The following is a 23535-nucleotide window of genomic DNA, read 5'->3' on the forward strand; positions in this document are numbered from 1 at the left end:
AAGGAAAAACAAGCAAATATAATAGAATAAAAACAAATAAAGAAATAAACATCAGCTATATATAAATATAAAAATGGTGTATATGGATAATTTAGATTATTAATCTAAACATATTTGAGAAGTGAACCCCTCAGTTAACATCTGAACAACATTTTTTATCCACTGTAATAAATGTCACGTCAGAGTGTTGATCACAATAACCTAAAACAGATCATTTGTTGCTTTATGACGTCATCATAAATCAACAGACTTTAATATTTTCCCGCCGTGCGAACTGTAACATTTCCTGGAGCGCGTGAAGGCAGCGCGTCGCCCTACTTGCGTCAGTGCGTGATATCCCTCCGCGTAAGAGAAGCGCGCTCCTTTCCCTCCCGACAACACAGGATGCGAACGGGCGGCGGTGAAACTGCGAGACGTTTGCAGCGCCCCACGGCCGTTAAGTTTACCCGCACCGTCTGAGCAAAACGCACCGACCGAGCACCGAGCCACGTCCGCCTCCCTTCGACGCGAAGCGAACCCGCCCTGTGGCACCGACTGCCCCCGTGGAAGAAATATAATCCTCTGTGGGTGCTGCGCGGCAACCGAACCTGAAAGTGAAGAGGCAGCCGGGACGGAATGGAGCTCATCACTATTCTGGAAAAAACCGTCTCTCCAGGTGAGTGCTGGTCCTCCGCAGCGGGCACGCACCTCGGCCCGGGCCCGGCGATGTATTTCGGGGTGTTGGCGGCGGGATTCTCCGGCTGACGCTGAAGATTTGGAGGAAGGGAGGAGGGAAATGCCTCGCTAGCTACTAGCTCATAATGCTAAACGAGCTAACGTTAGCTCATAATGCTAACTGAGCTAACGTTACGGCCTGAGATGGCAGGTGACTTCGCACTCTTTCGGACCAAAACTCGTGTTTTATCGGTGTGATTTACTCGTCAGTCTGCTCCGTTTTGCCTCTGAATACACTGTCACATTCTAATCTTGAGGGCCTGGCTCCACAGTTGCTGCTGTGATAAGCTGCGGGACGCTGATCCGGAGACCGACCCTGCCCATGCCCGGTGGAGCCGCTACGCTAGCTGTTAGCATGTATCATTCAAACTGTCGGCCGCTTCCTCGCATGCCTCCTCGGTTTGAAGTCTGTTAAGGACCCGTTACGGTGATATGAGCTCTCTGAGGTGTGAGGATAATTTTACTGTGTGTATTTAAATGGAGTTGTGGTCATTTTGGCCGGTTTGATGTTCATCCCCAAAACTTTATTTCTGTCAGCCGAAGCGTGTTCCGCTGCGAGGCTGCCGTTAGCATGCTAGCAGATGCTAGCAGGCTCATGTTAGCGTGCCTGCCTGAAATGTAGCTAACACGCATGTTGCAGCCGCGGCGTGTCCCTCCTCCTCACGAGCTTGTTTCCTGCGTGAAAATGTGACCGCGTGGGACTGAAACGTGTCCTGGATGGGGCTTGTATGGGCGCGTGCGTGTGTTGTTATAAACAGCTGGCAGACTGTTTTAACCTCCCGGTTCAGGTGGGCTCGGGCGTTAGCTTCAGTGTGGGCTAATTAGCTGCCGGACGGAGCCTGACTCCTCTGCCTCTCTCCCGCAGATCGGAATGAACTGGAGGCGGCGCAGAAGTTTCTGGAGCAGGCGGCTGTGGAGAACCTGGTGAGTATGGAGCCGCTTCCCCGGGAGGGGGAGGCCGGCGGAGCCGTGGACAGCTGCAGCCCGCCGGCTTCTCCTCCCGCGGCCTCTGACACCCCCCCCCCCCCCCCCCCCCCACACACACACACACACACACACACACACACACACACACACCCTGGGGGTGTTGGCATCTGATGGAGGCGGCCCCCTGATCAGAGTCCACTGAACTGAATCAGATCCTCAAAGCTGGACAGAATCCTTCATCAGTGACTCTGATCAGAGGGTCTGAAAGTACCCGCCTGTCAACCCATCCTGAACCCACTGAGGTCACTTCCTGTGTCTGTGGACCCGGTTCTGCTCCGGATTTGTAGACTCGGTTCTGTGGGTCTGGTTCTGTGGGTCTTCCTGACGGGTCAGGAGAAAAGGAACTCTTTTATCAAAGGGAATGAAGCAGACTTCCTCTGTAGGTTCTGGATCTTTCCTGTCGGTACCGCAGCTTGTAGTGAGACATCCTGTTGAGGATCTCTGGCGGAGGCGGACCCACCAGAACCAGAACCTGGTACCAGATGCAGCTCGTTTTACTTCTTCCATCCTCAGACTAAAGTTCAGCAGATCCAGATGTTTTCTGAGCTTCAGCTTCTGTTTGTTGTACTTCAGCTTTAAGCCGACTGCTGTTGTCATGGCGATGCGTAGAAATGGAACGCCGCTTCCTGTGTCGTTCTCCGGTTCTGGCAGGAACACGGGTCTTAAAATAAAGCAACTGTTTAAAAAAAAAAAAAAATGCGTTCCATGAAAGCCTCGAGCATGGCGTCGGCGAGCGGGGACGATGACGTCACGATTTCGTGTTGGCTGTATACGGCGCGACCAGTAATTTGATGGGAAACGGCCCGTAGCAGAGTGCATGATGGGAAACGGCCCGTAGCAGAGTGCATGATGGGAAACGGCCCGTAGCAGAGTGCATGATGGGAAACGGCTCGTTGCAGAGTGCATGATGGGAAACGGCCCGTGGCAGAGTGCATGATGGGAAACGGCCCGTGGCAGAGTGCATGATGGGAAACGGCCCGTGGCAGAGTGCATGATGGGAAACGGCCCGTGGCAGAGTGCATGATGGGAAACGGCCCGTGGCTGAGTGCTCGTTCTGGTTCAAACTGAGGCTGTGACATCACTTCCTCGGTTGTCCTCTGATTGGCTGCTGTCCAGCATTTGATTTATACTCCTCCCATTGAGGCATTTCTGACCTTTAACCTCGGCTGTGATCCAGATGAGGTCCGAAGGTTAGAGAAGGCAATTTTATTTATAGAGAACAATTCAAAGTGCTTTACAGCTACATAAAATCACAAGAAGGCAATAAAATCATTCCAAAAACCAAAATAATCCTTAATTAATTCTTTTAAAAGTGAAGAGTGCAGATAAAACACTTCCAGGTGTCATATGCACAGCTAAATAGAACTGTTTTCAGCCTGGATTTAAACATTGTCAGAGTTGAGGCCCGTCTCACATCTTGTTAGGAGCATCAAACTCTTTCACTTTCTCTTTGTTTCTGTGGGCCACAGACAATGATTTCAGTTTTGTCTGAGTTTAGCTGGAGGAAATAGTTTTGCATCCACACACTGATCTGTTCGATGCAGCGACACAGTGTATCTACAGGCCCGTGTTCTCCTGCCGTCAGTGACACGTAGATCTGAGTGTCATCTGCATAGTTGTGCTAGGACACATTATAGCTGCGTATTAGCTGGCCTAGTGGAAGCATGTACAGATTGAACATCAGGGGCCCCAGGATTGACCCCTGGGGAACCCCACAGGTCATAGCCATTTGATGTTCCGTGTGTTTTGGGCGTGGTCGGGTCCAGATGTTCCGTGTGTTTGAGGCGTGGTCGGGTCCAGATGTCCCGTGTGTTTGAGGCGTGGTCGGGTCCAGATGTTCCGTGTGTTTCAGGCGTTGTCGGGTCCAGATGTCCCGTGTGTTTCAGGCGTTGTCGGGTCCAGATGTCCCGTGTGTTTCGGGCGTGGTCGGGTCCAGATGTCCCGTGTGTTTCGGGCGTGGTCGGGTCCAGATGTCCCGTGTGTTTGAGGCGTGGTCGGGTCCAGATGTCCCGTGTGTTTCGGGCGTGGTCGGGTCCAGATGTCCCGTGTGTTTCGGGCGTGGTCGGGTCCAGATGTCCCGTGTGTTTGAGGCGTGGTCGGGTCCAGATGTTCCGTGTGTTTCGGGCGTGGTCGGGTCCAGATGTTCCGTGTGTTTGAGGCGTGGTCGGGTCCAGATGTCCCGTGTGTTTCAGGCGTTGTCGGGTCCAGATGTTCCGTGTGTTTCGGGCGTAGTTTGGTCCAGATGTCCCGTGTGTTTCGGGCGTGGTCGGGTCCAGATGTCCCGTGTGTTTCGGGCGTAGTTTGGTCCAGATGTTCCGTGTGTTTGAGGCGTGGTCGGGTCCAGATGTCCCGTGTGTTTCAGGCGTTGTCGGGTCCAGATGTCCCGTGTGTTTCGGGCGTGGTCGGGTCCAGATGTTCCGTGTGTTTCGGGCGTGGTCGGGTCCAGATGTTCCGTGTGTTTCGGGCGTAGTTTGATCCAGATGTCCCGTGTGTTTCGGGCGTGGTCGGGTCCAGATGTTCCGTGTGTTTCGGGCGTGGTCGGGTCCAGATGTCCCGTGTGTTTCGGGCGTGGTCGGGTCCAGATGTCCCGTGTGTTTCGGGCGTGGTCGGGTCCAGATGTTCCGTGTGTTTTCGGGCGTGGTCGGGTCCAGATGTTCCGTGTGTTTTCGGGCGTGGTTGGGTCCAGATGTTCTGTGTGTTTCAAGCGTGGTTGGATCCAGATGTTCCGTGTGTTTCGGGCGTGGTCGGGTCCAGATGTTCCGTGTGTTTCAGGCGTGGTTGGGTCCAGATGTTCCGTGTGTTTCGGGCGTAGTCGGGTCCTAGGACTCGTGGTTTTGGTTCTGGCGAGCGTTCTAACCCTGTGCTTCCTCCGCAGCCCACGTTCCTGGTGGAGCTGTCCAAGGTGTTGGCGAACCCGGGGAACACGCAGGTGGCCCGAGTCGCCGCCGGGCTGCAGGTGAAGAACTCCCTGACCTCCAAAGACCCCGACGTGAAGACGCAGTACCAGCAGAGATGGCTGGCCATCGACGGCAACGCTCGCCGCGAGATCAAGAACTACGTGAGTGCTCGCCGCTCCGCCTCCCCGGGCCCGCCGCCGGGCCCTCCGTCTGACCCGACCCGTCTGTGTCCGGCAGGTTCTGCAGACTCTGGGCACGGAGACGTACCGGCCTAGCTCGGCCTCGCAGTGCGTCGCCGGCATCGCCTGCGCAGAGATCCCCGTCAACCAGTGGCCCGAGCTGATCCCGCAGCTGGTGGCCAACGTCACCGACCCGTCCAGCACCGAACACATGAAGGAGTCCACGCTGGAGGCCATCGGCTACATCTGCCAGGACATCGTGAGTGATTCTTCTGATTGTTACCGCCGCTTAGAGGTCACTGGTGTTTCCGACCCGGTTCTGACCCGGTTCTCCCTGCAGGACCCAGAGCAGCTGCAGGAGAACGCCAACCAGATCCTGACGGCCATCATCCAGGGCATGAGGAAGGAGGAGCCCAGCAACAACGTGAAGCTGGCCGCCACCAACGCCCTGCTCAACTCGCTGGAGTTCACCAAGGCCAACTTCGACAAAGAGGTACGGCGCCGCGAGGCCGCCGGGCCGCCGGTTCTGTTGGTTCTGAGTTATTTCTGACTGTGTTCTGTTTTCAGACGGAGAGACACTTCATCATGCAGGTGGTCTGTGAAGCCACGCAGTGTCCCGACACCAGGGTGAGTACATCTGTGCACGTCTGTACACGTCTATACACATCTGCACACATCTGCACACATCTGTACACGTCTGTACTCAGCTGACATGTTGACCTCTGCTCTGCCTCTGTGGTGCGTTCAGGTGCGTGTGGCAGCCCTTCAGAACCTGGTGAAGATCATGTCTCTGTACTATCAGTACATGGAGACCTACATGGGACCGGCTCTGTTCGCGGTAAGGCGGGGGGCAGTTAACCTGGGGGAGGGGCAGTTAACCTGGGGTTATATTCCACTAACAGCACGTGGGCGGGTCTGACTGGTTCCGGCTGGTTCTGGCTGGTTCCGGACGGTTCTGACCGGTTCTCCGGTTTGTGCAGATCACCATCGAGGCGATGAAGAGCGACATCGATGAGGTGGCTCTGCAGGGCATCGAGTTCTGGTCCAACGTCTGTGACGAGGAGATGGACCTGGCCATCGAGGCCTCCGAGGTGAGTGTCAGCCAACGCATCGATCCGCCGTCACGCCGCCGGTCTCTGATGCTTCTTCCTGTTTCCTCTCGTCCAATGGCAGGCCTCGGAGCAGGGCCGCCCCCCCGAGCACACCAGCAAGTTCTACGCCAAAGGAGCGCTGCAGTACCTGGTGCCCATCCTGACCCAGACCCTCACCAAGCAGGTGACCTCCGACCCGCTCATCATGTGACCGCCTGCGCAGTCGTGTGACCGCCTGCGCAGTCGTGTGACCGCCTGCGCAGTCGTGTGACCGTCTGCGCAGTCGTGTGACCGTCTGCGCAGTCGTGTGACCGTCTGCGCAGTCGTGTGACCGTCTGCGCAGTCGTGTGACCGTCTGCGCAGTCGTGTGACCGTCTGCGCAGTCGTGTGACCGTCTGCGCAGTCGTGTGACCGCCTGCGTAGTCGTGTGACCGTCTGCGCAGTTGTGTGACTGCCTGCAGTCGTGTGACCGCCTGCGTAGTCGTGTGACCGCCTGCGCAGTCGTGTGACCGCCTGCGCTCATGTGACCGCCTGCAGTCGTGTGACCGCCTGCAGTCGTGTGACCGCCTGCGCAGTCGTGTGACCGTCTGCGTAGTCGTGTGACCGCCTGCGCTCGTGTGACCGCCTGCAGTCGTGTGACCGCCTGCGCAGTCGTGCGACCGCCTGCGCAGTCGTGCGACCGCCTGCGCAGTCGTGCGACCGCCTGCGCAGTCGTGCGACCGCCTGCGCAGTCGTGCGACCGCCTGCGCAGTCGTGTGACCGCCTGCGCAGTCGTGTGACCGCCTGCTGTCGTGTGACCGTCCGCAGTCGTGTGACTGTCTGTGTGTGTGACGCCTTTAGGACGAGAACGATGACGATGACGACTGGAACCCGTGTAAGGCGGCCGGCGTGTGCCTGATGCTGCTCGCCACCTGCTGCGAGGACGACGTGGTTCCCCACGTTCTGCCCTTCATCAAAGAGAACATCAAACACCCCGACTGGCGCTACCGCGACGCCTCCGTCATGGCGTTCGGCTCCATCCTGGAGGGGCCGGACCTGAACCAGCTCAAACCGCTGGTCATACAGGTGCGTTCACCCGCCCTCAGGTCAGCTGGTCTCCGTGAGAACCGTCCCCCTCTGACCGTGTGACCCCAACAGGCCATGCCGACGCTGATCGAGCTGATGAAGGACCCCAGCGTGGTGGTGAGGGACACCACGGCGTGGACGGTGGGCAGGATCTGCGAGCTGCTGCCCGAAGCCGCCATCAACGAGATGTACCTGGCGCCCCTGCTGCAGTGTCTGATCGAGGGTCTGGGGGCGGAGCCGAGGGTGGCGTCCAACGTGTGCTGGGTGAGCCGCGGCGCCGAGGGGCGCCTGCACGTGGGCGGTGGGTTAGAAGTTACATTTAACCCGCAGGGTTCACATTTCCTACTCTGCTGCCGCACGGCAGCTTTGTGTGTTCCAGAGCGTTTGGGTTAGGGAACAGAAATATCTGATTAAATTATGCTGTTGGGGTTAAAGGTCATCAGGTGAGTTTAGTTTAAGGTCATCAGGAGGTCAGGTTAGTTAGTAAATGTGAACTCTGATCTATAGGGATGGGAATCGAAAACCGGTTCTTGTTGAGAACCGGTTCCCAGTGTTTCAATTCCTTGGAATCGTTTGGCGATTTTGCAAACGATTCCCTTATCGGTTCCAGTGGGCACGAATGATGTCACCAACGCAGCGTTGCGTGGCGAGTCCAGCGCAGCCAGCAGCCAACAGTAAACATGGCGCCCAAGCGGTACAAACGCTTGAAAGTTTGGTTCCACATCCCTAAAGAAGACGACAACAGGGCAACTTGCAAAGTGAATATTTCACCAAAGGGAGGAAATACTACCAACATGCAATAACTATGAATGAATGATTAACGTTGGTGAATCTGAACCCAGCAACGTCAGCAACGTTAGCAACGTTAGCATGTCCTCGGCTAACACTGCAGGTAACTAACTAACAAACACTGCCTATCATGTTAGCAGCATTTGCCTGATTGTAAAAGCTGCTGTTAGTAACGGTTAAGGTTAAATGAATGCCTTCTCAGGCATTACATTTAGATGAAATCATGAGAGGCAGAGCCTGACTGGCTCAGAGCCAGAGGCTGGTGGTGCTACCCCCAGTTCACCTCTACCTCCAGCTTCTCCTTTCACCAGAGCAGGAAGAGTTAAATTACCCAGGCCAGGATAGACCAATGTGGACCTCACCGTTGTTGGGTTTGTGAGGTCATGACTCGTGTTACTTCTAAACTAAACAAAGTTGATGCTAATCGACCGGTTTGTTGTCCTTTTTCTCCAAATGAGAATCGATAAGGGAACCGACAAAGAACCGAATCGTTAAGCAGAATCGAAAAAATCTTATCAATTCCCATCCCTACTGATCTAACGCGGTGGAAGTTTTACCTGAAATTCATTAATCGCGTACAGGCAGCAGCTGCGTCACGTCCCAAACATGGCCGTCAGAGGCTCGCCTTCTGCATCACGTCCCAAACATGGCCGTCAGAGGCTCGCCTTCTGCATCACGTCCCAAACATGGCCGTCAGAGGCTCGCCTTCTGCATCACGTCCCAAACATGGCCGTCAGAGGCTCGCCCTTTGCATCACGACCCAAACATGGCCGTCAGAGGCTCGCCTTCTGCATCACGTCCCAAACATGGCCGTCAGAGGCTCGCCTTCTGCATCACGTCCCAAACATGGCCGTCAGAGGCTCGCCCTTTGCATCACGACCCAAACATGGCCGTCAGAGGCTCGCCTTCTGCATCACGACCCAAACATGGCCGTCAGAGGCTCGCCTTCTGCATCGCGTCCCAAACATGGCCGTCAGAGGCTCGCCTTCTGCATCAGCGGACGGGTAAACACGTCTCCGTCTCCTCCGTCAGGCCTTCTCCTCTCTGGCTGAGGCGGCGTACGAAGCCACGGACGCGGCGGAGGACCAGGAGGAGCCCAGCACCTACTGCCTGTCCTCGTCCTTCGAGATCATCGTCCAGAAGCTCCTGGAGACCACGGACAGGTAACGCCGCTCAGAGCCGCCGAAACACTTCCTGTTTCAGTAAGACGGGCGTGTTAAACGTGTTGGCGTGCTTAACGCGTTGGCGTGCTGAACGCGTTTAACGCGTTGGCGTGTTAAACGAGTTTGCGTGCTTAACGCGTTGGCGTGCTGAACGCGTTTAACGTGTTGCCGTGTTAAACGAGTTGCCGTGTTTAACGCGTTTAACGTGTTGGTGTGCTTAACGTGTTGGTGTGCTTAACGTGTTGGCGTGCTTAACGCGTTTAACGTGTTGGTGTGCTTAACGTGTTGCCGTGCTTAACGCGTTTAACGTGTTGGTGTGCTTAACGTGTTGGCGTGCTTAACGTGTTGGCGTGCTTAACGCGTTGGCGTGCTTAACGCGTTGGCGTGCTTAACGTGTTGGCGTGCTTAACGCGTTGGCGTGTTAAACGAGTTTGCGTGTTTAACCTGTTGCCGTGTTTAACTTGTTGCCCTGTTTAACGTGTTGCCCTGTTTAACGTGTTGCCCTGTTTAACGTGTTGCCCTGTTTAACGTGTTGCCCTGTTTAACGTGTTTGCGTGTTAAACGAGTTTGCGTGTTAAACGAGTTTGCGTGTTAAACGAGTTTGCGTGTTAAACGAGTTTGCGTGTTAAACGAGTTTGCGTGTTGCCGTGTTTAACTTGTTGCCCTGTTTAACCTGTTGCCGTGTTTAACGTGTTGGCGTGTTTAACGTGTTGGCGTGTTTAACCTGTTGGCGTGTTGCCGTGTTTAACCTGTTGGCGTGTTTAACGTGTTGGCGTGTTTAACGAGTTTGCGTGTTTAACACGTTGGCGTGTTGCCGTGTTTAACGTGTTGGTGTGTTTACGTCTTTGCGTGTTTAACGCGTTGGCGCGTTTAACGCGTTGGCATGCTTTACGCGTTGGCGTGTTTAACGTGTTGGCGTGTTTAACGTGTTGGCGCGTTTAACGCGTTGGCGTGTTTAACGTGTTGGCGCGTTTAACGCGTTGGCGTGTTAAACAAGTTCGCGTGTTTAACCTGTTGGCGTGTTTAACCTGTTGGCGTGTTTAACCTGTTGGCGTGTTTAACCTGTTGGCGTGTTTAACCTGTTGGCGCGTTTAACCTGTTGGCGCGTTTAACCTGTTGGCGCGTTTAACCTGTTGGCGTGTTTAACCTGTTGGCGTGTTTAACCTGTTGGCGCGTTTAACCTGTTGGCGTGTTTAACCTGTTGGCGTGTTTAACCTGTTGGCGTGTTTAACGTGTTGGCGTGTTTAACCTGTTGGCGTGTTTAACCTGTTGGCGTGTTTAACCTGTTGGCGTGTTTAACCTGTTGGCGTGTTTAACGTGTTGGCGTGTTTAACGAGTTTGCGTGTTTAACACGTTGGCGTGCTTAACACGTTGGCGTGTTGCCGTGTTTAACGTGTTGGTGTGTTTACGTCTTTGCGTGTTTAACGCGTTGGCGCGTTTAACGCGTTGGCATGCTTTACGCGTTGGCGTGTTTAACGTGTTGGCGTGTTTAACGTGTTGGCGCGTTTAACGCGTTGGCGTGTTTAACGTGTTGGCGCGTTTAACGCGTTGGCGTGTTAAACAAGTTCGCGTGTTTAACCTGTTGGCGTGTTTAACCTGTTGGCGTGTTTAACCTGTTGGCGTGTTTAACCTGTTGGCGTGTTTAACCTGTTGGCGCGTTTAACCTGTTGGCGTGTTTAACGTGTTGGCGTGTTTAACGTGTTGGCGTGTTTAACCTGTTGGCGCGTTTAACCTGTTGGCGTGTTTAAACTGTTGGCGTGTTTAACGTGTTGGCGTGTTTAACCTGTTGGCGTGTTTAACCTGTTGGCGTGTTTAACCTGTTGGCGCGTTTAACCTGTTGGCGTGTTTAACCTGTTGGCGTGTTTAACCTGTTGGCGTGTTTAACCTGTTGGCGTGTTTAACCTGTTGGCGTGTTTAACGTGTTGGCGTGTTTAACCTGTTGGCGTGTTTAACCTGTTGGCGCGTTTAACCTGTTGGCGCGTTTAACCTGTTGGCGTGTTTAACCTGTTGGCGTGTTTAACCTGTTGGCGTGTTTAACCTGTTGGCGTGTTTAACCTGTTGGCGTGTTTAACGTGTTGGCGTGTTTAACCTGTTGGCGTGTTTAACCTGTTGGCGTGTTTAACGTGTTGGCGTGTTTAACCTGTTGGCGTGTTTAACCTGTTGGCGCGTTTAACCTGTTGGCGCGTTTAACCTGTTGGTGCGTTTAACCTGTTGGCGTGTTTAACCTGTTGGCGTGTTAAATGAGTTCGCGTGTATAACCTGTTGGCGTGTTTAACGTGTTGGCGTGTTTAACCTGTTGGCGTGTTTAACCTGTTGGCGTGTTTAACCTGTTGGCGTGTTTAACGTGTTGGCATGCTGCGTTTCCCGCCTCAGGCCCGACGGTCACCAGAACAACTTGCGCTCGGCCGCCTACGAGGCTCTGATGGAGATCGTGAAAAACAGCGCCAAAGACTGCTACCCGGCGGTGCAGAAGACCACGCTGGTCATCATGGAGCGGCTGCAGCAGGTCCTGCAGATGGAGGTGAGGTGCAGTCTGACCTTTGACCCTGAGGTAAAACAGGAAGTGGTTTGTGTTTAACTCTGGAGCTTCCTGTGCCGGCAGTCTCACATCCAGAGCACCTCGGACAGGATCCAGTTCAACGACCTGCAGTCGCTGCTGTGCGCCACTCTGCAGGTGAGACCCCGCCCCCCCAACCCCACCCGCCGTTTCTGTGGCGGCCCGCTGAGCGCTTCCTGTTTCCTGTTTCCAGAACGTTCTACGTAAGGTGCAGCATCAGGACGCCCTGCAGATCTCTGACGTGGTGATGGCGTCCCTGCTGAGGATGTTCCAGAGCACCGCCGGCTCCGGCGGCGTTCAGGAGGACGCTCTGATGGCCGTGTCCACGCTGGTCGAAGGTACGCTCAGACGGTTTCATCAGAATGTTACCGTGGCAACCGCAGGCTGAGCTCTGACCGTGTCCCTGTTCTGGTTGTTCCAGTTCTGGGCAGCGATTTCCAGAAATACATGGAAGCCTTCAAGCCGTTCCTCGCCATCGGACTGAAGAACTACGCCGAGTATCAGGTAGGACGCGCGCCTGGAGAGTCCTGATCCTGGACTCGGGTAGAATGCAGCTAACAGGAAGTGTTTGGCCGTTAGCTCACGCAGCTAACAGGAAGTGTTTGGCCGTTAGCTCACGCAGCTAACAGGAAGGGTTTGGCCGTTAGCTCACGCAGCTAACAGGAAGGGTTTGGCCGTTAGCTCACGCAGCTAACAGGAAGGGTTTGGCCGTTAGCTCACGCAGCTAACAGGAAGTGTTTGGCCGTTAGCTCACGCAGCTAACAGGAAGTGTTTGGCCGTTAGCTCACGCAGCTAACAGGAAGGGTTTGGCCGTTAGCTCACGCAGCTAACAGGAAGGGTTTGGCCGTTAGCTCACGCAGCTAACAGGAAGGGTTTGGCCGTTAGCTCACGCAGCTAACAGGAAGTGTTTGGCCGTTAGCTCACGCAGCTAACAGGAAGGGTTTGGCCGTTAGCTCACGCAGCTAACAGGAAGGGTTTGGCCGTTAGCTCACGCAGCTAACAGGAAGGGTTTGGCCGTTAGCTCACGCAGCTAACAGGAATCGTTTGGCCGTTAGCTCATGCAGCTAACAGGAATCGTTTGGCCGTTAGCTCATGCGGCTAACAGGAAGTGTTTGGCCGTTAGCTCACGCAGCTAACAGGAAGTGTTTGGCCGTTAGCTCACGCAGCTAACAGGAAGCGTTTGGCCGTTAGCTCATGCGGCTAACGGGAAGCGTTTGGCCGTTAGCTCATGCGGCTAACAGGAAGCGTTTGTGCATTAGCTCACGCGGCTAACAGGAAGGGTTTGGCCGTTAGCTCACGCAGCTAACAGGAAGGGTTTGGCCGTTAGCTCACGCAGCTAACAGGAAGGGTTTGGCCGTTAGCTCACGCAGCTAACAGGAATCGTTTGGCCGTTAGCTCATGCAGCTAACAGGAATCGTTTGGCCGTTAGCTCATGCGGCTAACAGGAAGTGTTTGGCCGTTAGCTCACGCAGCTAACAGGAAGTGTTTGGCCGTTAGCTCACGCAGCTAACAGGAAGCGTTTGGCCGTTAGCTCATGCGGCTAACGGGAAGCGTTTGGCCGTTAGCTCATGCGGCTAACAGGAAGCGTTTGTGCATTAGCTCACGCGGCTAACAGGAAGCGTTTGGCCATTAGCTCACGCAGCTAACAGGAAGCGTTTGGCCGTTAGCTCACGCAGCTAACAGGAAGCGTTTGGGCGTTAGCTCACGCAGCTAACAGGAAGCGTTTGGGCGTTAGCTCACGCAGCTAACAGGAAGTGTTTGGGCGTTAGCTCAGCTGCTGATTGGTCTGTGATGATAAACATGCACCACGCTGACTGTGATGTAAAACAACCACCTTATCTGAGACCTCAGTCTGATTCTGCTTCATCGGCTCATTGTGTGACAGAACTGGTGTTTACAGGCGACACATTCAGACCGACCCAGAACAGATTTCACTCGATGTGTCGCCTTTAACGCGGCTTCAGATCCAGGAGGAAGCGTTTGGCTGTTAGCTTATGCAGCTAAGATGAAGTGTTTGGCCGTTAGCTCATGCAGCTAACAGGAAGGGTTTGGCTGTTAGCTCATGCAACTAAGAGGAAGTGTTTGGCCGTTAGCTCATGCAGCTAACAGGAAGTTTTTGGCCGTTAGTTAATGCAGCTAACAGGAAGTGTTTGGCCATTAGCTCATGAAGCTAACGGGAAGTGTTTGGCCATTAGCTCATGAAGCTAACGGGAAGTGTTTGGCCGTTAGCTCATGAAGCTAACGGGAAGTGTTTGGGTGTTAGCTCATGAAGCTAACAGGAAGTGTTTGGCACAATGACGTGCATGGTTACGGTTGTCATGGGTTAGGGTTGTTGTGACCATGGATGTACAAAGAAGGTAATGACAGACATAGCAACAGTAACCACGAGGAGACGGCAGTCTGCAGTGATGCTGCGTTCCAGACAACTCTGGGAAAATATGGGCTGGGATTTGTGGAAAACGAATTGAACAGCATCAAACTCTGAAATTACTCGTGTATTCATCTTCTTCCAAAATGAGCATAAATTGCTGCTGCACAGTTTTCAGTGTTCAGCGGGTCTATTTTCCCTGAAGCGTATGCGTCAGATCCACTGCCCCCCCCAACATAAGCCCTGTAACTGATGTTTCTGGACTCTGAGAACAGGTGAAACTGAGATGAACACCAGTTCTTTTCTACTCAAACACTAAAGAATCAGGATCTGATCCAAGACGTTTAACTGATTTTCTGTTTTTATGAGGATAAAAAGACAGAAAAAGTTGGAACAGATTTGTTCATGAGTTCAGAAAAGGATCAAAAAGGGAAAATAAAAAGTTCCTACCTTCATAAACGTTGGGTCAGACTCTCCAGTTTCTCCTGAGCTCTGCAGCCTGAACGCTTTGAACTCTGACCCCCGTTTGCTGACCTGCTGCTTGTGTTGCAGGTGTGTCTCGCCGCCGTGGGTCTGGTGTGCGACCTCTGCAGAGCGCTGACCACCAACATCCTGCCTTACTGTGACGAGATGATGCAGCTGCTGCTGGAGAACCTGGGGGTGAGGAATCAAATTTATTTGTATAGCACATGTCATGTACAAACAATTCAAAGTGCTTTACATAAAATAAAAGCATTGCAGCAGGGAAGCATTAAAAATACATAAAAGAATATAAATAGAAAGAAATAAAATAATTTAAAAACCAGCAACAGTCCAGATAAGTTCAAAGATAGCGTGCAGATTTCCTGCATAGACACATGAGAAAAGAAATGTCTTTAACCTGGATTTAAAAATGTCTCCATTTGGTGAAAGTTTAATCTCCACTGGCAGTTTGTTCCACTTGTTTGCAGCATAACAGCTAAATGCTGCTTCTCCATGTTTAGTCTGGACTCTGGACTGGACCAGCTGACCTGAGTCCTTGGATCTCAGAGCTCTGCTGGCTTTATATTCTCTGAACACATCACAGATTGTAAACCATCAGCAGGCTTTTAAAATCTATTCTGTGACTGACTGGAAGCCAGAGTAAAGATGTTAAAGCTGCTGTGATGTGTTCAGATCTCTTAGTCCGGGTTAAAACTCCAGCAGCAGCGTTCTGGATGAGCTGCAGATGTTTAATGCTCTTTGTGGGAAGTCCAGTTAAAAGAGCGTTACAGTAATGGAGTCTGCTGGAGATGAATGCATGGATGAGTTTCTCCTGGTCTTTTTGGGAGAAGAGGAGTTTAACTCTTAGCTGCCTGAGCCAGCTGCTGATTGGTCTGTGATGATAAACATGCACCACGCTGACTGTGATGTAAAACAACCACCTTATCTGAGACCTCAGTCTGATTCTGCTTCATCGGCTCATTGTGTGACAGAACTGGTGTTTACAGACGACACATTGAGACCGACACAGAACAGATGTTCACTCGATGTGTCGCCTTGAACGCGGCTTCAGATCCAGGAGGCGCTGTTGGACTGAAGCTTGGTCAGAAACCGCAGCCTCCTGTAGTCTGAGCTGCTCTGTGATCACATGACTGAAAGTGTCCCGTTCATTACTGCCACACTGTTAAACCATGCTCATTAAATCTGCTCAGAACGAGAACGTCCACCGGTCGGTGAAGCCTCAGATCCTCTCTGCGTTCGGGGACATCGCTCTGGCCATCGGAGGCGAGTTTAAGAAGTACCTGGACATCGTGCTGGACACCCTGCAGCAGGCCTCCCAGGCGCAGGTGGACAAGGTGAGGCGGAGCTTCAGGGCAGCCCGGGCGTTCTGTGGCGTGTTGGGTCTGTGATGATAAATCATGCACCACGCTGACCGTGATGTAAAACAACCACCTTAACTGAGACCCCCCCCCCCGCTGCAGTCCGACCCCATCGGCTGGGTTTCAGCTCTGACTCGGGTCTTGTTGTTTCAGACGGACTACGACATGGTGGACTACCTGAACGAGCTGAGGGAGGGCTGCCTGGAGGCGTACACCGGGATCATCCAGGGCCTGAAGGGCGACCAGGAGAACGTCCACCGTAAGACGCATGTTTGTAAACTCTGAACAGAGGGTTGGAACCGGAGGGTTAGGGTAGGGTTGGAGGGTTAGGGTAGGGTTGGAGCCGGAGGGTTAGGGTAGGGTTGGAGCCGGAGGTTTAGGGTAGGGTTGGAGGGTTAGGGTTGGGTTGGAGCCGGAGGGTTAGGGTAGGACCGGAACCGGAGGGTTAGGGTAGGGTTGGAGCCGGAGGGTTAGGGTAGGGTTGGAGCCGGAGGGTTAGGGTAGGACCGGAGGGTTGGGTTGGGTTTGAACCGGATGGTTACGGTGCGTTCACACCAGACGCGGTCGGGCGACGCGATTACATACAAAGTCAATGCAAAGACGCGATTAGACGCGGATTCGAGCCGGCGGCGCGATGAGGCGCGGTGGTGCGGTGAGGCGCGGTGGTGCGGTGAGGCGCGGTGGTGCGGTGAGGCGCGGTGGTGCGGTGAGGCGCGGTGAGGCGCGGTGATGCGGTGGCCGCCGCGCGAGTGAAAATATGCGATCCGCGCGAGTTCAAAAAATCCAACTTTGGCGAAATGGTCGCGTCAGACAGCCTATCAGCGTTGAGATTCTGGACGACAGTGACGTGGAGACAGATGGACAGGCGCTCCGCAGCTGAAATGGAGTCGTGTCTGTGACATGCAGATGGGACTGCAGATGGAAATTAGCTTCTAAGCTACAATCTGGTGCAGGTCATCTCTTTACTTTGTTATTAATGTACTTTTTAACATGGTCCCTGACTAAATAAAATAAAAAAAATTAAATCACCGCCTTCTCCAGGAGTTCCGTCTGGATGATCTCTCGGCAGGACACCAACCACAGGCGCCCCGCAGCTGAAACGGAGCCGCGGCCCAGCTGCGGAGCGCCTGCAGCCGGCGTCCCGCCGAGAGATCACGGCACCGATCCTCCCGTGACGGCCGCTTCCAGCGGTGTTTCGGGCTCGCCGGGACCCAGTTTGGTGGCCTGCTCGGGAGGATCGGTGCCGTGATCTCTCGGCGGGACGCCGGCTGCAGGCGCCGGTCCTCCCGAGCGGGTCGTCGGGCTGGGTCCTGGTGGGCCTGGGGTGCCGCTGGAGGCGGCCGTCATCCAGAAGCAACTCCTGGAGAAGGCGATGAAATTATCCGAGCTGAATGCACCACCGGATGATGTCACTGATCCAGACACGACGGCGTGTGCGTTTCAGACGAATCTCGGACTGCCACAGCAGGTACAAGGACGCGATCAGCCATGGATAGCCCCTTGAGCTATTCACTCGTTTTTTACTCGCGCGAAAGAGGCGTTTGAGGCGATGGAATTTAATTTACACCTGCGGCAACGATCGCGCGATGAAGGCGGTGCGAATATTCGCATCGCGTTTGGTGTGAACGCACCGTTAGAGCCGGAGGGTTAGAACCATGTGCTGAGAGGTTGTTTGTGTTCTGAACTAAATGATGAATTCCAGCTGACGTCGGTTCCTCTTCCTGTCCGCAGTGAGGCAGGAGGATTTTACGATGTCACAGAGTAATTTGGGCCTTTTCACCCAGGAAGCTTCAGGCTGCAGCCAGAAATAAAAGCTTCCTGGTTTTGCGAGACCCAACAGACAGACCTGAGCTCTGAGTTTTAAGTCCTGTTTCAGCTCCTGTTTCAGCTCCTGTTTCAGCTCCTGACTTCCCTCCTCTTGTTCTCCTGCAGCCGACGTGATGCTGGTTCAGCCTCGGGTGGAGTTCATCCTCCTCTTCATCCATCACATCGCCGAGGACGAGGATCACTCTGACGGCGTGGTGGCCAACGCCGCCGGGCTCATCGGGTAAGACGGGGAGGGGGGGACAGCTGCTGAACGCTTCTTTCCCGTAAAAGGTGCTGATGCTCTAACCTAAGCAGGAACCGGTCCGGTTATAAAAACATGAATATATTAACCTGTGTATTATTTGAATAGCTTAGTATTGAATGTACAATAACAGAGTAGCTAGGTTTATACGCGGCACTAGGCCCTGTTTAATATAAAACACAATTTTATGCCATATAAAAAGTAGGGGGGTCCCTGCTCCAACTCTCCATCAGTTTGGGGGTCCCTGGCCTTAAAAACGTTGAATACCCCTGACTTAGGGGAACCGGTCCACTTAGGGGAACCGGTCCTGTAGAATATTACTCTATGATCCGATAAACGGAGCCGTCCTCCTGTCCGCATATCTGTGAATGGCAGCCTGACTAAAGCTGCAGCCGTCTGACACAGCAGCCCCTGGTGGGCGTCAGCGGCGTTACACTTCCTGTCTGTCTGTTGGTCTGTGAGGAGAAATCATGCACCACTCTGACAACATGATGCACAGCCCGACCACAACATCTGAGACCAACACACTCTGTAACTGCGGCTCTGCTGCCTGCACGTCTGCCTGCTGACATGTGGCGCTCTGTCCTCAGCGACCTGTGCACGGCGTTCGGGAAAGACGTGATGAAGCTGGTGGAGGTTCGCCCGCTCATCAACGACCTGCTGACGGAGGGCCGGCGCTCCAAAACCACCAAGACCAAGACGCTGGCCACCTGGGCCACCAAGGAGCTGCGCAAGCTCAAGAGCCAGGCCTGGTGAGGACACGTACACACACACGTGCACATTTCATACAGTTCAGGTTTGTTTTTTAATAGTTTTTATTAGCAAGTTTCAACAAATGTCACTTCAAAGATACAGTTCATCCAGAACTGATTAAAAACAGGGATCCCAGCTCAGGAAACCTGCAGATTCACTGAAACTTCTCTCTGGTCTGATCCGTCCTGAGCTGCACGAGGCGACTGGAGAGAGAAAACTGCCTTTAACAGGAAGAAACCTCCATCGGATCCAGAACCAGGAAGGGCGGCCATCTGCCCGGTTCAGCTGAAGGCTTTTCAGAGAATATGTGGGACAGCCCAATAATAAAGAATTACAGCAGTCCAATCCTGAAGTAACAGATGCATGGAGCAGTTTTTCTGCATCACTCTGAGACAAGATGTTCCTGATTTTAACAATATTACGAAGGTGAAACAAGGCAGTCCTAGAAACCTGATTTATATGCGAGTCGGGACAGATCCTGGTCAGGTTCCTCACTGTAGGACCAGAAGCTGGGCAAACACCATCCAGAGTAACTATAGAACCAGACAGTTTCTGAGTCTTTATGTTGGTCTGACACAGGAAGGCTCAATGGGTCAGAACCACCTGGATGTCTCTAACGTGGGCCGAGCTGCCCGTATGGCAGCCGGCTTGATTGTTTGGGATAGGGTTGGAACCGGAGGGGTAGGGTTGGAGCTGGAGAGTTGGGGTAGGGTTGGAGCCCGAGGGTTAGGGTAGGGTTGGAACCGGAGGGTTGGGGTAGGGTTGGAGCCCGAGGGTTAGGGTAGGGTTGGAACCGGAGGGTTGGGGTAGGGTTGGAGCCCGAGGGTTAGGGTAGGGTTGGAGCTGGAGGGTTGGAGCTGGAGACTTGGGGTAGGGTTGGAACCGGAGGGTTAGGGTAGGGTTGGAGCCAGAGGGGTAGGGGAGGGTTAGGGTAGGGTTGGAGCCAGAGGGGTAGGGGAGGGTTAGGGTAGGGTTGGGTTGGAGCCGGAGGGTTAGAACCATGTGCTGAGAGGTTGTTTGTGTTCTGAACTAAATGATGAATTCCAGCTGACGTCGGTTCCTCTTCCTGTCCGCAGTGAGGCAGGAGGATTTTACGATGTCACAGAGTAATTTGGGCCTTTTCACCCAGGAAGCTTCAGGCTGCAGCCAGAAATAAAAGCTTCCTTTTTTTGCGGGACCCAACAGACAGACCTGAGTCAAATGATAAATTCTGGTAAAAAATAACTCAAAGGTTCCTCACTGTAGTACTAGAAGACAAGGAAATATCAATAACTATCAGTAACTATTTAACCAGACAGTTTCTTTATGTTGGTCTGACACAGGAAGGCTCAATGGGTCAGAACCACCTGGATGTCTCTAACGTGGGCCGAGCTGCCCGTATTGCAGCCGGCTTGATTGGTCGACGCCGGGCCCTCAACTTGTTTGGTTAGGGTAGGGTTGGAACCGGAGGGTTGGGGTAGGGTTGGAACCGTAGGGTTGGAGCCGGAGGGTTAGGGTAGGGTTGGGTTGGAGCCGGAGGGTTAGGGTAGGGTTGGGTTGGAGCCGGAGGTTTAGGGTAGGGTTGGGTTGGAGCCGGAGGTTTAGGGTTGGGTTGGAGCCGGAGGTTTAGGGTAGGGTTGGGTTGGAGCCGGAGGTTTAGGGTTGGGTTGGAGCCGGAGGTTTAGGGTAGGGTTGGGTTGGAACCGGAGGGGTAGGGTTGGAGCCGGAGATTTAGGGTAGGGTTGGAGCCAGAGGTTTAGGGTAGGATTGGAACCGGAGGGTTGGAGCTGGAGGGTTAGGGTAGGGTTGGGTTGGAGCCGGAGGGTTAGGGTAGGGTTGGGTTGGAGCCGGAGGGTTAGGGTAGGGTTGGGTTGGAACCGGAGGGTTAGGGTAGGGTTGGGTTGGAGCCGGAGGTTTAGGGTAGGGTTGGGTTGGAACCGGAGGGTTGGAGCCGGAGGGTTAGGGTAGGGTTGGGTTGGAGCCGGAGGTTTAGGGTAGGGTTGGGTTGGAGCCGGAGGGTTAGGGTAGGGTTGGGTTGGAGCCGGAGGGTTAGGGTAGGGTTGGGTTGGAGCCGGAGGGTTAGGGTAGGGTTGGGTTGGAGCCGGAGGGTTAGGGTAGGGTTGGGTTGGAGCCGGAGGTTTAGGGTAGGGTTGGGTTGGAGCCGGAGGTTTAGGGTTGGGTTGGAGCCGGAGGTTTAGGGTAGGGTTGGGTTGGAGCCGGAGGTTTGGGGTAGGGTTGGAGCCGGAGATTTAGGGTAGGGTTGGAGCCAGAGGTTTAGGGTAGGATTGGAACCGGAGGGTTGGAGCTGGAGGGTTAGGGTAGGGTTGGGTTGGAGCCGGAGGGTTAGGGTAGGGTTGGGTTGGAGCCGGAGGGTTAGGGTAGGGTTGGGTTGGAACCGGAGGGTTAGGGTAGGGTTGGGTTGGAGCCGGAGGTTTAGGGTAGGGTTGGGTTGGAGCCGGAGGGTTAGGGTAGGGTTGGGTTGGAGCCGGAGGGTTAGGGTAGGGTTGGGTTGGAACCGGAGGGTTAGGGTAGGGTTGGGTTGGAGCCGGAGGTTTAGGGTAGGGTTGGGTTGGAGCCGGAGGGTTAGGGTAGGGTTGGGTTGGAGCCGGAGGTTTAGGGTAGGGTTGGGTTGGAGCCGGAGGGTTAGGGTAGGGTTGGGTTGGAGCCGGAGGGTTAGGGTAGGGTTGGGTTGGAACCGGAGGGTTAGGGTAGGGTTGGGTTGGAGCCGGAGGTTTAGGGTAGGGTTGGGTTGGAACCGGAGGGTTGGAGCCGGAGGGTTAGGGTAGGGTTGGGTTGGAGCCGGAGGTTTAGGGTAGGGTTGGGTTGGAGCCGGAGGGTTAGGGTAGGGTTGGGTTGGAGCCGGAGGGTTAGGGTAGGGTTGGGTTGGAGCCGGAGGGTTAGGGTAGGGTTGGGTTGGAGCCGGAGGTTTAGGGTAGGGTTGGGTTGGAGCCGGAGGTTTAGGGTTGGGTTGGAGCCGGAGGTTTAGGGTAGGGTTGGGTTGGAGCCGGAGGTTTGGGGTAGGGTTGGAGCCGGAGATTTAGGGTAGGGTTGGAGCCAGAGGTTTAGGGTAGGATTGGAACCGGAGGGTTGGAGCTGGAGGGTTAGGGTAGGGTTGGGTTGGAGCCGGAGGTTTAGGGTAGGGTAGGGTTGGAGCCGGAGGTTTGGGGTAGGGTTGGAGCCGGAGGTTTAGGGTAGGGTTGGAGCCGGAGGTTTAGGGTAGGGTTGGAGCCGGAGGTTTAGGGTAGGGTTGGAGCCGGAGGTTTGGGGTAGGGTTGGAGCCGGAGGGGTAGGGTAGGGTAGGGTTGGAGCCGGAGGTTTAGGGTAGGGTTGGAGCCGGAGGTTTAGGGTAGGGTTGGAGCCGGAGGTTTGGGGTAGGGTTGGAGCCGGAGGTTTAGGGTAGGGTTGGAGCCGGAGGTTTAGGGTAGGGTTGGAGCCGGAGGTTTAGGGTAGGGTTGGAGCCGGAGGGTTAGGGTAGGGTTGGGTTGGAGCCGGAGGTTTAGGGTAGGGTTGGAGCCGGAGGGGTAGGGTAGGGTAGGGTTGGAGCCGGAGGTTTAGGGTAGGGTTGGAGCCGGAGGGGTAGGGTAGGGTAGGGTTGGAGCCGGAGGTTTAGGGTAGGGTTGGAGCCGGAGGTTTAGGGTAGGGTTGGAGCCGGAGGTTTGGGGTAGGGTTGGAGCCGGAGGTTTAGGGTAGGGTTGGAGCCGGAGGTTTAGGGTAGGGTTGGAGCCGGAGGTTTAGGGTAGGGTTGGAGCCGGAGGTTTGGGGTAGGGTTGGAGCCGGAGGTTTAGGGTAGGGTTGGAGCCGGAGGGTTGGGGTAGGGATGATGGCGGCGGTTCCTCACCGTGTTTGTTCTCCTTGCAGACGGCGGCGGTTCCTCACCGTGTTTGTTCTCCTTGCAGATGGCGGTGGGCGGGACCAGACGGATGATGTAATCAGTGAACTTTGAGGACAAACGGCCCCTCTGATGAACTCTTCTGTGTTTGTCGCGGCGTTCGCTGAAGCAGAAGAAGTGAAGTGAGATGAAGTGAGATGAGTGTGTGTGTGAGCGCGAGAGATGATGATGATGACATCACACCACCTTCAGTTCCAGCAGGCGATGCCCCCCCCCCCCCCCCCCCCCCCCGTGGACTGGACTCTGACTCCCCCTTAAAGTAACAGACCCCCCCCTTCTCTCGCCGTGTTGCTGGGCCCTCCTACGACATCATGATGACGTCACCGCCCCGCCCCCCCCACAGCGGGGGAGGGGGGAGGAGGGGATGAAACCACGACCAGAAAACTTTCAGACTTTTGTGGAATCAGATGAACGAGCGACTTTGTGGACTTCTTCTGTGGAAAACTTTAGATTTTTGTTGCTCTTATTTTTCTTCTTCTGAGCACTAAAAGGGCGAAGGAGACGAACGCCTCCACCTGCTCCGACTCTTCCCCGACGACGGCAGCACTAACCCCGTAGGTAGAGGCTGCGAGCCGAGCGTGCCAAACGGAAGCGTTGGTCAGAGCGCCGGGGAGCGGCGCCGCGGCTGCTTGGGTTTTATTTCCCCCGCTGCACTTGGTTTGGGAACGGGTCACTCACCTTTCTGCTTGTTTAACAGATTTCAGAGAATTGAAGACGTTTGTATAAGGTTATATTTTTCCATTGCTATGATGAAAATAAAAGTTAAAACAATAAAATGATCTGAAACATTCCCCGAGCAGTTCTTCCTGTCGTCTGTCCGGCTCCGGGACTTCGCTCCGTCTGATTGGACGCTGAACTCTGGCCGCCTCCCACCGCCGCTCCCTGGTTCGTTTCTTTTGAGCGCGCTCAGTGCGGCTGCCGCTCCTCTGACTGGATCCCGCCGCTTTCAGTCGGGTTTGACCCGGTTTCGGCGCCTCCTCTGTTGACAGGATGAACATGTGAATCATTTCGAGCTTCAGTGAACTAATAAAGTTTATATTGAACCGAACCTTCTGCTGCCTGTTCTGATGAAAACGACCCGAGACAGTGGGCGGGGCTTAAAGGCTCAGGGAGGAGCTTAAAGCTGCCCAACAGAACCAGAACCTGCCTTCAGGGATGAACAGCTGAGCCACTCTGGGTCAAACGGGTTTAAGAG

At 54.4% G+C, this 23535-nt stretch overlaps 1 protein-coding gene and 2 non-coding genes across 3 annotated transcripts; all 3 read left to right on the forward strand.

Annotated features, from left to right (window-relative positions):
- The first annotated feature begins 340 nt into the window (after nucleotides 1-340).
- kpnb1 (karyopherin (importin) beta 1) lies at nucleotides 341-23136 on the forward strand. The gene is made up of 22 exons (XM_075453422.1): nucleotides 341-655; nucleotides 1580-1638; nucleotides 4577-4759; nucleotides 4836-5036; nucleotides 5118-5270; nucleotides 5345-5404; nucleotides 5526-5615; nucleotides 5758-5868; nucleotides 5951-6052; nucleotides 6709-6933; nucleotides 7006-7197; nucleotides 8755-8885; nucleotides 11259-11406; nucleotides 11488-11559; nucleotides 11636-11780; nucleotides 11864-11946; nucleotides 14363-14470; nucleotides 15484-15627; nucleotides 15805-15910; nucleotides 17584-17698; nucleotides 18310-18471; nucleotides 22348-23136. Coding segments are annotated over exons 1-22 (2631 nt in total). The 5' UTR covers nucleotides 341-615; the 3' UTR covers nucleotides 22349-23136.
- Nucleotides 17355-17493, forward strand: LOC142372208 (small nucleolar RNA SNORA79). The gene has a single exon (XR_012768201.1). It is a non-coding gene; the product is annotated as a small nucleolar RNA SNORA79 (small nucleolar RNA).
- On the forward strand, nucleotides 19521-19659 carry LOC142372209 (small nucleolar RNA SNORA79). The gene has a single exon (XR_012768202.1). It is a non-coding gene; the product is annotated as a small nucleolar RNA SNORA79 (small nucleolar RNA).
- Nucleotides 23137-23535: the final 399 nt, after the last annotated feature.

This window comes from Odontesthes bonariensis, chromosome 21 (genome assembly GCF_027942865.1).
Source record: "Odontesthes bonariensis isolate fOdoBon6 chromosome 21, fOdoBon6.hap1, whole genome shotgun sequence".
Classification (NCBI taxonomy): Eukaryota; Metazoa; Chordata; class Actinopteri; order Atheriniformes; family Atherinopsidae; genus Odontesthes; species Odontesthes bonariensis.